The 17303-nt window shown below is 37.2% G+C and overlaps 1 protein-coding gene across 4 annotated transcripts in view; it reads left to right on the plus strand.

Moving 5' to 3' along the window:
- LOC149785087 (uncharacterized) overlaps positions 1 to 17303 on the plus strand; it is a 117709-nt gene that overhangs the window by 67155 nt on the left and 33251 nt on the right. For all 4 annotated transcript variants that reach the window (XR_016425361.1, XM_089978831.1, XM_089978833.1 and 1 more), the window contains exon 4: positions 4359 to 4580. Coding sequence is in view for 3 of the 4 variants with exons in the window: in XM_089978831.1 (XP_089834957.1) it covers positions 4359 to 4580 (222 nt within the window). In the remaining variant the exon portion in view is untranslated. The remainder of the gene's footprint in view (positions 1 to 4358; positions 4581 to 17303) is intronic.

Consider the following 17303-nt stretch of genomic DNA (forward strand, 5'->3'; position numbering starts at 1 on the left):
AAACATCCATGGATTATACCGTTGTGATATATCAAGACTGTTGGTACATCGGCACATTCAAGATTATTGGAATTGTGCTAGAACATTTAGGATTATTATGGATTTAATTCAAAATATTTTAAGTGTTTTTTGAAAGTTCACTTTTTATTCTAGGGAAATAAATTATTTATCGATTTTACTAAACGTGTTGGTTTCGCTTCTTTTATGTTACTTGGTCTAAGACCATAAAGTTGTAACATAAGAGTAACACAACATTTCCAAGAACTTTACCTTTTATTTCGACGACGCGCTAAGTTTATTCTAATATCTATCTCGATTGTAATTTAACTTACCTTATTGTTAATTTTAGCACTTCCGTTGTCAAATCTTCTTCATCTTCTTTACCACAGAAGGTGTATACGGTTTGTTATGGAACCTTAACCAACAGTTGACCGCTAGGACCCATACAGATCGAGCAGAAGAATGTGCACCATACTTGTGCCATATTTACTAGAAGTGACTCTCGACAGGATCGATTCCTGATTATGGACAACAGCAGTTGTCACGGTTATCTTCAAAAAAGGGGAAAGATAGGATGTGTCATCTGCACCACTTCAGTATCCTAACAGACTGCTGGGACGCTTTCCGTTCCAGACTAATCTGTGAAACAGAATTTTAAACCTTTCTGGATGACCTTACAAGATCCTTACACAGATGAAAGCAGTGCGATCTTGAAGTCCGCGACTTTAGTAAGGCTTTTGATCGTGTCTGCCATACAGTACTTCTTTGTAAGTTGGATCATTATGCCATCAGATGCAATGCTTTGAAATAGATCAGATATTTTCTAACGGTCAGATACCAGTGGGTTAGCGTAGGTGAAGCAACATCAGACTCAGCGCCTGTTATTAGCGATGTGTTTCAAGGCAGTGTTTTAGGTCCCATCCTCTTCCATCTAGGGTTATATCCAACATAATGCTATATTGCAGGCGAATTTATGCCTACCGGGATAGTATCGCCCAAGGACTGCAACATCCTACATGTAAGACCAAAACAAATGTAGCATCCTTAGAGTTTACTTGAAGAAGTTTGCAATTCTGTCCGACTATAACCACAAGGGCACAAGCTAGTCACTGAGGATGCAACGAAGTATCTCTTTGTAGAACTCTCTACAAACCTCTCTTTAAAATGCTATGCAGACACGATAGTGCAACAATGGAACATCACCTTTAGTTTCTGGAGGCGTGACCTGCTACTCATTAACGAGGAAGTAAAAAAATAGGTATGCCTCTCATTTGTGCGATCTTGCCTTCAGTACTGCTCGACCGTGTGGAACCCGTGGAATCAGGTTCAGATGAATACCATAGAGATGGTTCAGAGGAGGGCTGCTAGATACATTACCAACATATATAGGAACATTAGCAGCATCAGAGCCATGCTGGATCATATCTAGTTGGAGTCGCTATTGTTCAGGCAAACTAAGGACCAGTTGACCATGATGTTTAAGATCGTAGCCAACCTAGTAGCCTTAAACGCTGACAAATATCTGACTCCGGTATCTAGTTGAACCAGGGCTGAAAAGTTCAGACGCGTATCTACAGCTATAAATTTATATATGTTCAGCTTATTCCGTGTATGATAAGACATGGATCAGCTTACCAGGCATCCTTCAGAAGCTTCTGACTTGGTAGTGTACAAGCAGGAGCAATCCGCCATCACATTATAACACAATCATCTGTTATAAGTAATCCCTGGTGATTATCAGGACTATACTAGCTGGGGTGCGCTTACCAATGCGCCACCACGGTGGCCGCAATGGTTTGGGTATGAAGAGAACAAAATGTTGCGTGACAAACCTTCACTTATTCTACGTTTTTAATTGTCACTCTCATACCTGTCCTATTGCTACCATATTTACAGTTAGCTTGTTAGCTTGACCGAACACCAGCCGTTATTTAATAGTCCAGCGTGCCGTTATTTAATAGTCCAGCGTGACTGTGTCAACGTATGATGTAGACCTTGTAGATTAGACCAACCAAACTATAAATAGTGCCACTTGTCTCTGGTTAGTACGTATAATTAAAATAGCGCAGGAGCTTCGCCGTTGGCGTGCAAGACTCCTTAATTTGGAGGACAGGGTTCGATTCTCAGACCAGATCAGATCAGTTACCTTGTTGTGTTCATTACACTTTACTGCCATTGCCCTGCAAAACCTAACCAAAGTCACTAACCTAAACCTGAGCCAAAGTTGAAGTTTAAAGCAGGTGGAGCGAGTAGAGCCCAACCAAACCTTTATGTACGCCTCTGAATCTTTCCTCAGATGTACACCATTCGTTTTAAATGAGCATTGTTCTTATTTAATTACCTTCAGCAGTTAACGTACCAAACTCCAATACAGGAATACCGGTATAGACTTTCATGTTGAGTGCAGTTTTGTGTTCTTAGACAAGATCCTTTACGGCCGAATAAAACTAACTTAAACCTTATGATAAAATATCTTAAAGCTGTCTTAACCCAGCGAAATAAAAATCAGTGTCTGACTGGCCCATCTGAAACTCGGCTCTCGGGCAGATGGCCACTAGGATTTAGGTAAAGATTAAAAGGGGAGTACCGCAATGGTCTGCGCATTGATGGTGGGTCGTCTGATCCATGGGCAAATAAGCATTTTATCCTAATCAAACACACACCAAATTATTATTTTGCTCCGTTGCATAGAAGTCATTGTAATCAAACCATTGTATGTGCAATTTCTATTTACGTCTCCTTCTGCCGCTTTGTTAGATTTTTGTGACTATTTGTTTGATTATGGTGAGTCAATGTTGGGAAGATAATATTTCTCAAGCTGAGAAATTACCAATGACACTTTATGATAGCATGGATTAATTTCGTAACAAGGAATTCTCGGGATATTATAACGTATACTTGTTTTATAACTTTAGATGAAAATAATTCTGTTTATTTGGTGTTTTGGTCGTGAAGCACTAATCTTTGGCATACTAATGAGTCATACTAATATGAAAAGAAAAAGAAAACACACCACTGTGAAATTAATGTTTCGTGGCGTGTGATCCTTAAGTAAGTAAAGAAATATTTGTGTCCTTAATAACCCTTTATTTGACAACGACTGTTGTCTTGAGGTCCTTAGAGATGGAGAAACTGCACGCCTCAAGCCAGACTCACACAAATGATGGTTAAATCGCTCGGTCGTGAGACGCCTGGCGTGTAACAGTATAATAGTTTCTTTAGCAATTAAATATGTTTTAGATAATAAAAAACGTAAGTATTTATATCCCTGAACAGTAATTTGTATGTTGAACAACTTGAAAGATCGCTCCATGCATACCACTTCAGCAGAATTTAAAACTAAAGTATGGGAACAATCCTACTGATATATGATTCTTAATGAAAACTTTGTTCTGTCACATTTTTCTGAGTGCGCATGTTAAAAATGAGTTTGCTTATTTATAAAAGAAACACTCCAGCATTTTTTAAATATATTTGGAAGGAACCAATCTACATATAAATACTCATTTTCGCATGTTAAGGTTCCGACAACCCTATCTACACTTTGGCGTATCGAACAGACATGTTATGTGCTTCGAGTCTGTGAAATTTGAACACTGTCCCTACGTGACTGAAACAAGAGGAGCACACAGCTTGAATGGACTGATAAATAAGTACTTTTCCAGCGTCGGTCTGTGTTTTCAAAATTACATTTACACTCAAATAGACCAGTTTTGGCTTCCCTCAGGTACATAGTCATATTTTCGATAGCAAACTTACAAAGTATCATTTATATGTCAATTGCCAGCACCGTTTTCGGCCGATGGTTAGCTAGAATTACATACTAAGGGATGCAACACACGAAATCCAAAGATGTCACTAGGACAAAGCACCGATGTAGCTGCTCGATCCGTCAAGGTGTAGATGGGGTTATCGGAACCTTGACTAGCGAAGATGACAAATGCTGAAAATCGTATTTGATTCGTACGTTTGTTTCAGATCATTTAATAATCAGCAGATATTTGATTAAAATGTCACGTACACACTGCATTGTTACGACATCATAACTTTGAAAAGTTGGCTCCAACATGTAACAGCATAATTAGAAAATGTTTGAATTCTAATGATTTCGTTTATCGCGTCGTATTTGTTTGAACTCCGATAATTTTTGGTTATCGTCGTTCAAAGGAATAAATTATCGCCTCAAGGTTGAAACACTACAGTATACTCTTGAAAAAGATCGGTGATAGTCTATGTATCTGTAGTTAGAGAAATGAGAGACGAATGAAGAGGGCAATATTTGAAAGAAAGAAACTTTTTGTTGAGACACCAATGTTTCATTATATAGAAATAGTCTGCATTGCATCATTTTCTTGCAGACGATGGGTTTCAGGAATTAACCAGCCCTGGAGATTTGCTTATACCAATGTGGTCCGAAATCGACACGGAACATCCCGAATTTATGGTGGAAGTTGAGGTTATTTCCTCGTGGGCTGATGAGATAGATGGAGAGGACGAGCAAATTGGAGATGAATTTATGCTGACTGAAGAATCGTGTCCCAGTCCGGGTTCAACGGGAGAATATTCTGACTATGGTTCAGGTTAGTCTCGTTCTATTCTCGACGGAGTAAAACAAAACCGTAGCTATACCGATAAAACCAGTCTTACAGGCTGGTACCAGACAAATGTTTATGTTGTTATTCGTTAAGTCTGTCTGATGACCCTTGACATACTCTAACATTCTATTAAAACTGCATGACTATTATGTAAGCTTTACATATTCTACGTATACAAGCATTGATGCAAACTCTGGTATGTTTATCTCGGTACTTGTAAATTTAAATTACATTTTATTGTTCTTTATAATCGCTTTTTCGTCATGCGGTGTGTAAAATAAAATCCTATCAATATCAGCAATAAGTTTTTCCAAACAACGGTTCATAGACTAAACATTTCACGATAGTCTGGTTCTCTACCACATTTTCTCATACTAAACTTAGGCTCCAGCTTAACTTAAAAAGGGGAGCTAACTCTAAATTCACAAATCTGGGGGCAGGGGCCAGCTTTTATGTACAAATTTAATACCGCAATCAGCGACCTAGTATAAAAAGTCGCAAAAAATCAAATACACAAGTGAGGTCAAAAAGGTAAATATTTTTAGATACCTATATTAAAACAATGCATAAGAATATTATTCACTTTACCAGAGAAGTCAATTGCAGTTCATAGTAGAAGTTTATGCACCCCAACCCCTATTTTATACATGCATTTTTCACATCCAAAGGCCATTTTTGACACCATGTGGTGCTCAAATTGCAAACGCAAGCCCTTTCCCTGGATGAAAATTTTGAAAAACATTGTCTACTAAATAGTTTGATGCAATTCAGAATAATTGTCATCCAAGCCGTTTTTGAGATACTCTACCTGCCTTGAAAAACACATGTCTACCGCTATGGGGGGCTAGCTCTTCTTCCTAGCCGACTATTAGTATTTCACTATCAACATACTGCAGAGCAACTATGGAAGGTGTACATGTCTGACATCAGTTTCAAGAACAACACAAGCCTGAAACACCTAGTTCACAAATATATCAATATCTATAAATAAAAAAACAATAATAGCTGAAAAAGTCACACCATGCCACCTGAACTTAACAAGGGGAGCTAACTCTAACTTCACAAATCTTATCTTGTTACCATTTCGTAAGACCGTATTAAAATAAAACTTCATTTCAATATCTTAACAACTTGCATCAACATAAAAGATTAGTTTTAAAATAAGTCTAAATTATGTATGCTTTTCAGACCATCAATTTTGCTTAATCAGGACTGAGTTGTTCATCTAAGTTGATGTGTTTGTATAAATATACAAATAGCCTTTTTGAATCTAGAAAACAGTTTTCGTCTTTTCTAGAACCAAAAGAATGTTGATTCACATATCACTCACCTACAGATGAAATCGATGCATACTTAAGAGAAATGACTTTGTTATCAAACTTCATCAACTTTACAATAGATAGTTTTGAATATTCTCCTACAAAATACCCTCCTAAACGACGAGCGTCAGTAGCTCACTTGGTTGTAATTCAAGGTAGGTGGGTTCGACCCAGGTCAGCATGGGTCAGCGTCTTCGGTGTGACCTTATGGAGGGCTCTTAGCTTCATGCCCTAGGCATGATATAGTCAATAATGTGTTAAATTTACCGTTAAAATCAAACCCCCCAATAACCTCCCCTAAAAAAACTCCCAAATCACGCACATACTCACAAAAAGCCTTCCTGAAAATAAAGATTTCAACAAAGAAAGTGCTATCAAAAACATATTTGGTGTTACTAAGAAATCATTCTTATATTTTGCACACTGCCGACATTACAAATGAAACAACACATACGTGGGGAATAAAAACAAAATTACTGTAATAAAAAATTTGGTTGCCCCCACTGCCGTTTCACTCCCACCACGCGTATCAATCACTATTGTATTGACACCCGTATTTATTTCCCCATCTCCTTGTATGGGGATTTATCATATTGTCAAAGTATAAATAAATTTACTTTCTTGGCAAGGGTAAGTTTGAATGCACAAATCTGATGCTTCGTCAACCTGCCTAATATCCGCATTCATCAAACATAGAATACACCTGTGAGGTCAAAAAGGTACATATTTTTGGATAGCTATAATAAGTCAAAATTTAACGATATCATTTACCATGACAAGTCAATGAAGCTCATGCATAAAATAATTTTAAGTACCCCCAGCTCCAAATTCACACGCGCCTTTTTCATGTCCGACTGTTATTTTTTTGAAATACAGTGGTACTCACTGTGCAAAGGCAAGCCCTTTCCCTATGTGATAGTTGTTTTTTAAAAAAAGCACACACAAATATTATGTACTAAACAGCTGGATGGAATTTAAAATAGTTGCCATCCAGGTCAACTATTTTAAATTAGGAATAGATATTCTAGATCTTGTCCACTGCTATGGGTGGCTAGCTCTACCTCTCTGCCGAAAATTGGTATTTCACTGTCTGGATACTGTGAAGTAACAATAGGAGGTGTACATACCTCACATCAGTTTCAAGAAACACACACACACACACACACACACACACACACACACACTTATTTAATAAAGGGGAATAATTTGTTGTTGTTGTTGTTGTTGTGGGATGTAACGCCATTTTCAGCACAAAGTAGGCTTTGCATGGCGGCCAGTATAACTGGTGGAGGAAGAACCCTGGAAAACCTCGGGAAGAACCACCGACCCACGAGAAGCTTCTGGCAAGCTTTCTCACGTACTCACATGAGCCAGAGACTCGAACCCGCGCTGACAGAAGTGAGATGTTAGTGATCCGGAACGGTGAGCGCTTTAGACAACTTAGCCATTCGGGGGAATAATTTGTAATTCTGGTTTGGTATTGAATACTAGCCAGTGCAGTACATCTGTAAGTATATAGTTACTCATTTTTGAAAAGATTATTTTTCCGTCTGTTCTGATACCTTCGGGCAAGGCACAGGCAGTGTGCCGTCAATGCGCTGATCAAATTGACAACAACAACAAAATTGTTGAAGAAGATCGACTTAAATTACCACAGTCGATAGACTTAATAAATCATTTGTAGACCAATTTTATGGATCCATTATCTCCCATATTTAACTGTGCTCTACTACATTTACCTCTGTCCTTGTGTCGCTGTTTTACACGATTCAAGTACCCACCCACCCCCAAAAATAAAACAAACAAACAACACAACTACATGTACATTAACAATGACTGGTATTTCATACTAAATGCATCCTCCACATGTACTGTTTGTATTCGTAGTAAAAATTAAACAGTGAAAGATTGCCCTGACTGAAAATCACTTGATATTAAATCTACTATTTTGCAACTTTAGAAATAACATTGTTTAGGTCAACCTTTTTGCCATGTTTTTATATGGTGATAAACAGGGCCGACAAGAGGGGGGTAGCCGGGGTTATATCCCCGTGGCCCGGGCCCATAAGGGGGCCAGGGCCGAACAACACGTTTTCATATTATAAAAGAAAAATTTGTTTGAACAAGAACTAGGAGAGGCCCAGGTGTTTCTTACCCCAGGGCCCGTGATCGCTCTTTACGGCCCTGGTGATAAATCTCAGGCAACAGCTCAAAGACTACACGCATAGATAGGGGTGTGATTTGGCGGTGCTTTATTTCACCTTTTTCAGGTGTGAGTGTGACTTCCGTTATGATATGAAAAGCTAGGTCTCGTGTTTAGAATAGACTGAGTTAAGGTTACCAAAACATCTGAGTTGTAATTTAGGACAAACTATATTTCTTGCGGTGACCCCCGGAGTATACCCTGGTACTGGGAACTTTTACAAAGTACATGGGCATTTAGAACTCCTCGTCTCTTTCTTGAGCGAATCAAAATAACATCGACTATCTGAAAGAGACTGGGAGGTAATAGTTGTGTAACCTCCCATATTGGTAAGTTTTGTTTCTGACGAACTAGCTAGATGTACAAAGAGAACCTTATTGCATAATAGTTCTTAAAAATCACACTGGACGACGTTGCAATAATCAGCGAAATACCTGCATATTTAATTTTTATTGTTATTCCTCCAACTTTGTAATGAAAGAATTTAATAAGTGATTCACTTTCAGTTGTTTGAAACTATTGCCTGCGTTGTTTTTTGTGGTGATGACATATCATCTATTCATTGTAACGTCATAAAGTTATTATGATGTATAACCAACCACTGGTTTGAGGGTAGTTGAAAATGGTAATTGATGTTAGTTCAAAATGGCGGTGTTTACGTCCTATGCGTTTTCTAGCATGCGATGGGGAAAATGCTAGGATGTTTCGAATGAAGACATGGGTTAAAATACAGTTGAAATACCTCGTGGCTTTTCATATTATTTGTTGTGAGAAATACTTCGATGGAGCTATAGAGGGTAATAAAAGCAGTTTCACACTATTATGGAATTATGTATTTAAGTTCAATAAAATAAAGTTTTCTAGTGAATTTATAATTGATTAAAGAGATTTTGGACTGTTTCGGCCAGTCAATTCTCGAATAATGAACGATATAAGGTGTATGATGCGTACATGACGTCAGTTGGTAGACAGACTACATTTTTGCTTTGTTCCGAGTATGCGGAAAGAGCGAGTTTGATATCGCATAGGAATATGTATAGGCCGTCAGGCGAGACGTATGTTCCTACGTCGTATCAAACGAGTTCTCTCCCCCGACTGGGAACAAAGTATTCATGTGGTTTTCTATTTATTTCATATCCCTTTTTTACTCACACATTGTTTTGAATTCTTTTAATTTATACTTTTAAAAAAAATGAACTAGGCATTTGGCGTTTTATGAAACATATTGCACAACAAAGAAAAATGCCACTGTGACGTACCTGACCGGGGCTAGGCCTAAATATATACTGTGCAGTTACGTCATCAGTATTTTCTGCATTGCTGATACTATGATTTGTACTTTTTGGCCTTGAATTTTTAAAATATTTTTGTATGAGACATATGAATGCATTTAAGTTCCAGTCATCATCTTTGCTGGCCAAGGTTCCGATGTGTTAACCCTATCTACACATTGGCAGATCGTCCATATATTTCGGTGCTTCGGGTCCTTGAATTTCATTCGACGTGGCGGCAAGCCATCATACCCAATCAAAAGCAAGTTGTCCAAATCTGAACACTGTTCCTACAAGATCGAGACAAGCGGAGCGCACAACAGGAATAGACCATAAATAAGTACTTTTCCACTGCAGTCCATGTTTGTACAAATACACCCTTTCCCTCAAATACATATGCAATGGTTTCTCTCTGGTATATAGTCATACTTTCGATATTAAACTTACAAAGTATCCTTTTGAAGTCAGTTGCCTCCACCATTTTTGGCAGACGTACAACCCACCGCTGATACACGGTTTTGGTGAGTTGGCATTACATACTAACTGAGATAACTCATGAAATCCAATAGATGTCACTAGGACAAAGCTCTCAAATAATTGTATGATCCGCCAAGGTGTAGGTAGGATTAACACATCGGAACCTTGGCTAGTGAAGATGTGCATTCATATGCAAGTGGATTTTCCCTTACATAGGTTTTGGATCAGTAAGTGGCCCTTTTTCTTAGACCCTTCTTACTGAATAAGACCTCTCCAGTGGCCTAGTGGTTAGAGCGTCCGCCTTGGATGCGGGTTCAAACCCCAGCCGAGTCATACCAAAGACTTATAAAAATGATACTAACAGCTGTCTCGCTGAGCACTCAGCATTAGGAAGTTAGTGTTAGGACTGGTCGGCTTTGTATCAGGATAAAGTGACTGGGTGGGGCATGATGCTGTATGTCTGCGGCATGATGCCTCAGTGCTAGACATCACCATAAACGGACACACTGCATAGATCGTAGCGATATGACTGGAAAAATTGTTAAAGCTACGTTAGAGATCCAAATCACACACACACACACACACACACACACACACACACACACTACTTCCAAGCAAATTTCAGGTCAAATTTCACAGATCAGCAGTTCTTAAATAAATTAAATTTATACTCATTAATTTACAGTACTTTCAAAATCTTTATTTTTATCTTGTCATTCAATACAAGAAATTATTGATGCCTTGAACTTAAAGGTGATCACTTAAGCATATACTTTTAAGTAAACGAACATTCGGTCTGTTTTTTACATGCAGACGTGATTTTATTCAGCATTTAGATTTTAACACGAAAGTGAACCGCTCCGATGGCCTAGTGGTTAGAGCGTCCGCCTCGGATGCGGGAGGTCGTGGGTTAGATCCCCGGCCGAGTCATACCAAAGACTTACAAAAACGGTACTAACAGCTGCCTCGCTTGGCGCTCAGCATTAAGAGGTTAGGGTTAGGACTGGTCGGCCCGGTGTCAGGATAATGTGACTGGGTGGGACATCATGCTACATGTCTGCGGCATGACGCCCCAGTGCTAGACATCACTATAAACTGCCACATTGCAGACATCGTAGCGATATGACTGAAAAATTGTTAAAGCTACGTTAAAAATCCAAATCACATCACATCACATCACATTAACACGAAAGTTCTAAACATTTTGCTGTCGTCTTCTCTTTGTTTTGTACTTGAACAGTCGCAAGAATTTAACACGTGAACATACTACATTTTAGTAAGATATAATTATTCTAAGAGGGCAGGGGCCAGTTTTTATGTACAAATTTAATACCGCAGTCAGCGACCTAGTATAAAAAAATCATAAAAAATTAAATACACAAGTGAGGTAGAAAAGGTCCATATTTTTAGATACCTATATTAAAACAAAACATAAGAATAGTATTCACTTGACCAGAGAAGTCAATGACAGTTCATAGCAGAAGAAGTTTATGCACCCCAACCCCTATTTTATACATGCATTTTTCACATCCAAATGCCATTTTTGACAGCATGTGGCGCTCACAGTGCAAACGCAAGCTCTTTCCCTGGATGAAAATTTTGAAAAACATTGTCTACTAAATAGTTTGATGCAATTCAGAATAGTTGTCATCCAAGCCGTTTTTGAGATACTCTACTTGCCTTGAACCCACGTGTCTACTGCTATGGGAGGCTAGCTCTTCTTCCTAGCCGACTATTGGTATTTAACTATCAACATACTGCAGAGCAACTATGGAAGGTGTACATGCCTGACATCAGTTTCAAGAACAACACAAGCCCGAAACACCTAGTTCACAAATATATCCATATCTATAAATAATAAACAATAATAGCTGAAAAAGTCACACCATAGCTTTAAGTTAAGAAATTTGCCAGAGGCCAATTTACGAAACTGGACCCTGCCACCTAAATTCGTGTCCTAGTCAAAACAGCTGCTGCCCTCTGTGGTACGTCTAACTTTATGTCGCAAATGTTTGTCAGTTTCATCCTCAGATTTGCTATACAAATTTGATTCCTCAGTAATATTAATTGCCAAATTGAAACTTTCTTCACTTAAACTTGCTCCTTAATAATAAGAAAAGAACATAAAAAAGCAATTCCGCAAACCGTAATTTTGAAATTGTGAAGCTGAAATGCTATTTGGGTGAGTTTGGTACTTTCGGTGATTTACAATGTGGAATGTATTTTCTCTGTGCCATCAGTGCGGCAGCTGGGAACGAGATCAACGGGTGCAAACTCATTTGAAGATGCACCTTTTCTGCAGATACGTTGTAACCATTGAGAGTATCTGGTTTATAGTACAAGCCATCCGGTTTAATCAAAGTAACCATGCAGGCATCAATTTAAGTTTCTTTTTAAGCAGAGGTAACGTTTTCTCCGAGCATGAGTGCATTTCTAACCATGCCTTGAATCTTGACTTGACTTCCTGAGTCTTTCTTACTTTATCTGGACTTTTAAAACTTTCAAAACAAGATTTCAGCGGCAAGGTACTTGTCTGAAATGTCATGGCGTGAATGTGGACACTCATCTGAGAACTCACTGTCGAACATTCCGTTCAAAATATTGTTGTCAGCCTCAGCTGAGTCTAAATAGATAACGTGAAATGCCCATCAGTCAGATGTATTTTCAGCAGACATGTAAGCGGGGTGGCATGCGACAAAACTAACATGTCCAGCCTGGGCATTCAGCTGAGTCAGAATAATATGTGCATATGATGAGAAGAGCATGATGAGCCAGTCACTGTAACCTAATTTTGACTTCTGTAAGCTTTCATTCTAAAGCAAATCCTACTAAAATATGTTCATATGATAATAAGAGCATGATAAACCAGTCACTGTAACCTAATTTTGACTGTAATAAGATCTTATTTTAAAGCAAAATCCCACACATGCAAGGCAATACCAAAACTATTCCCGTTTTTAATAGACTTTCTGACATACTTCTCCTGCCCATTGCCATTTTATATGTATTTTTTCTCTCTTTCCAAACCAAACAATGTATTACACATAACGGTACCTTCAAGCTTAGTTGGAGGATTAATGTCTGTGCGTTGACAAGTCCCGAGTCACTACTGGTCGAAGACCACATGCATGTATGGTGACAAATCCCGAATCACTGGTCAAATATCACATTCTTAAAACAGAGCTGCGAACAGGGTAGAAAAACTAGGGCGAAATTCCGGGTTCCTGCAACGGTAAATGGGCCCACCGCCGTCACAATCTGTAATTCATAGGGGCCTAGTGGAGAATTTCAATGAACCAAAAGTAAGATTTGTCAACTTAGAATACAAAAATATATCTACAGTTCATTAGAACAAATGCTGATGTACATCTTTAATGATGATAAGAGTGAAATAAGCATCATCAGTCATTATAACAAGGTGGATAAGTATGAGGAAGAAATAAATTATGTATTTTACGTGGGTAAAATGTACAAATTTGTATTTGGCTAAATTAACAGTACAGTACAGATTTGAGATCTCATGAATGAAATTAAAGGTCATTCAGGGCTAAAATGGCGAGAAACTTTTAATCGCGCTCCCAGTTATTAGTTAAGCTGAATTATCCAATATTCATGAAATAACGCAGAAATATCAGCACAGGGCGCCAAGTCAAAACTTCTTAAATTACAGTGTTTTTCAAAACCATTCACTGCCATTTAGGCGTTATGGAATTAGGGATTACATGCAAGATTTAATGGAAGGGTTTGACAACATGCAAAACTCCTCTCATCTGAAGACATGACAAAGGAAGTGCTCCAGCGAGCATCGGTAATTTTAGGTTTTGCAAAACACCTGTTAACGCACTTTTAAGAAGAATTTGACTTAGTTCAAATTACAACGAAGACATAAAATAGACTGACCTTTGCAAGTCTTCAGAAGAAGAAGAAAAAAACCAACAACAAAGGAATAATGCTGAGTGTTTGGCGTTTTTTTAAAATAGATTCTTTACGCTCATATATGTTCGCTGAACTGGTCAGCGTAGGGATAGTATCCACAATTGTCTAGTAAATCGCCAGATAGAAGAGGCGCTTACATAGCAGCGATGATGCAGCGTGGCAACAATGGATGAAAAGGGAGCGTAGCGGATTGTCGGGTGTGGCATGCGATCATGGTATAGTGCCGTGTATTAGCATTGTTTTGATGTCTCTTTTGCTCGAGATTTGAACTGTCTTACTATATGGTTTTACAATACAGAGGTGTTTGTTATTTAAGTTTTGGTTGTCCTGTAATTCATTCATGCCACGGCTTCCCTTTATGTGGTCCTTGTACAAGTTGAGAACATGGTTTGAAAGTCTAGAATCTCCACTTGATGTGACATAATTTTACTTCCAATAATTTACTTCGCAAATTAAATAGCAGAACTTGCAGTGTATGCAGCAAATAATTGATTTTGGGCATCTACATCATCATCGTCATTTACATAATCATCAACATCATCTTCATAATCATCATCATCTACATAATCATCGTCATGCAAAGGAATTTCAAATGAGTAATAACACTTATCACCCTTATTAGCCATTCTTGATTTATTTAAATAGAAAAAAGATTAAAAGGTCGTGTCTTAGACAAGGTGTGTGAAAGGCACCGTCAGCTGGGAAAAAATGGAATTTCGTAATGAGAGCGTAACAGATCAATTATCAGCATAGCTAGATAGGTACACAGTGGAAGTGAAGATTTTCAGTTAGAAAATACAAAAAAGAGCTGAAATTTTAACTTAGAAAAGTGTTTGAACAGACGGATGAAAAAGACATGAAGGAGATGGACAATGACAGCACATACAGATATAGCAACATTAATATTTTATACATAATTTACAAACGTATCACATAGAAAGCATAGACACATTACGTTACATTGACACAAAAGTATCAGATATAAAGCATAGATACGTTATATTACATTGATATAAATATATGATATAGAAAGCATAGATACATTATGCTACACTGATACAAGCATATATGTATTACCTTACACGAATACAAACCTATCACATAGAAAGAATACACACATTACATTGGACTGATACAAACATATGTAGAAACCATATATAAATTACCATACACTGATACAAACATATGACATAGAAAAAAGATACATTACCTTGCACTGAAACAAACATATATAGAAACCATAGATAGTTATCTTACACTGATACAAACATGTCGCATAGAAAACATTGATACATTATCTTAAACTGATACAAACATGTCACATAGAAAACACAAATACATCACCTTAAATCGTCACAAACATTAAATAAAAAGATAGATACACTACCTTACAGGGATACATACCACACAGAAAACGGAGATATATTACCTTACACTGATACAAACATGTCTCAGATAAAACATGGAAACATTAGCTTATACTGATACAACCATATCACATGGAAAACAGATATATTACCTTACACTGATACAAACATGTCTAAAAAAAAGTCATGGATACATTACATTACACTGATACAAACATGTCTAAAAAGGTCATGGATACATTACATTACACAGATATAGCACATATATTTTAAAAGAAAAAATTAAAGAGGACTTAAAGTGTTATATTAAGACCCAAGTTAACGAGAAGATTTAATTTGGAAGATAGATATTGCATACTCGTATGTTCACCATAAAAGACATACACGTATGCACGTACATGCTTGCATTCATTCATACATGAGTTCATACACACAAACATAATTTTATTGACAAGTCTAAAATTACAAGGAATGTAAGCTGGGGTAAGAAAAAAAATAAAAGACACAATTTCATGCCATGCTGAAAAGAATGGTCACTTAAAAGCTAAATGAAATGCAAAAAACCCACAAAAATAAACAGAACAAAAATGATCACAAAAAACATTAAAAGGATACTACACGAAAGCCGAACCATTCCTCTCCTCACCCAGTTGATCTCGGGAGACAACTTCTAAGCTTTCAGACAAAAAGATTTATGAAAAGAACCCGAAATTTGAATGTTTGAGGAAAGAATAAGCGTACACTAAAAATAATGACAAGACACTGCTATCACGTGACATGTAATAAATGAGACTAATTCACTTAAATCAAATAGCATTGTCTATTATTTAACTGGTTGTGGTGAAGCTGTTTTAAGCACTTTGTTATTTTAATCTAAGAGCAACTTTCTGTTTCTCAAAGCTGACATAGCGAAACCTGTACAAAACATAATACTAGAGAATACATAATTCAACACAGCTATAAAACAACAGATAAGTCTATGCAGAAGAATGAGATAAAGAGACAAGACTTTGTTTATATACAACCCGATAACGACGACTTTTGGGGAATGTGGTCAAATATTTCATAAAATAAAGAAAAATCAAACCTAGACGATTTCATTACATTTATTCAACTACGTCGTTATGCAAATGCACAAAATGTCGTACAAATTTGGTTTTCTGACAGTATAAGAATATGCTAATGAATGCTAAACAAGTGTTTTTAATACTTTTGCAAAAATAAACAAAGAACAACAATTCAATTATTATTATTATTATTATTATTATTATTATTATTATTATTATTGTTGTTGTTGTTGTTGTTATTATTAATTTTCCACTATCATCAAAAGACTCGTGCAGTGTTATTAAATCAATGCTGGATACGTGTTTCATATTTTCTTCTTGTTTCAACGTGAGAAAATGTGCTTTCTAAGGGGGCAGGGTCCAGTTTTTATGTACAAATTTAATGCCGCAATCAGCGACCTGGTATAAAAAATCATAAAAAATCGAATACACAAGTGAGGTCAAAAAGGTCCATATTTTTAGATACCTATATTAAAACAAAGCATAAGAACAGTATTCACTTGACCAGAGAAGTCAATGGCAGTTCATAGCAGAAGAGGTTTATGTACCCCAACCCCTATTTTATACCTGCATTTTTCACATCCAAATGCCATTTTTGACAACATATAGTGCTCACAGTGCAAACGCAAGCCCTTTCCCTGGATGAAAATTTTGAAAAACATTGTCTACTAAATAGTTTGATGCAATTCAGAATAGTTGTCATCCAAGCCGTTTTTGAGATACTCGGCTTGCCTTGAACCCACGTGTCTACTGCTATGGGAGGCTAGCTCTTCTTCCTAGCCAACTATTGGTATTTCACTATCAACATACTGCAGAGCAACTATGGAAGGTGTACATGTCTGACATCAATTTCAAGAACAACACAAGCCCAAAACACCTAGTTCACAAATATATCCATATCTATAAATAGTAAACAATAATAGCTGAAAAAGTCACACCACAGCCTGAAGTTAAGAAATTTGCCAGAGGCCAATATACGAAACTGGACCCTGCCACCTAAATGAAATAGATAAATATAATGAGAAGGGGTATAACTCTTCAGTTACTGGTGCAACTGGTTTAATACGG

This window comes from Sinohyriopsis cumingii, chromosome 13, assembly GCF_028554795.1.
Source record: "Sinohyriopsis cumingii isolate HCF-2022 chromosome 13, ASM2855479v2, whole genome shotgun sequence".
Taxonomy (NCBI): Eukaryota; Metazoa; Mollusca; class Bivalvia; order Unionida; family Unionidae; genus Sinohyriopsis; species Sinohyriopsis cumingii.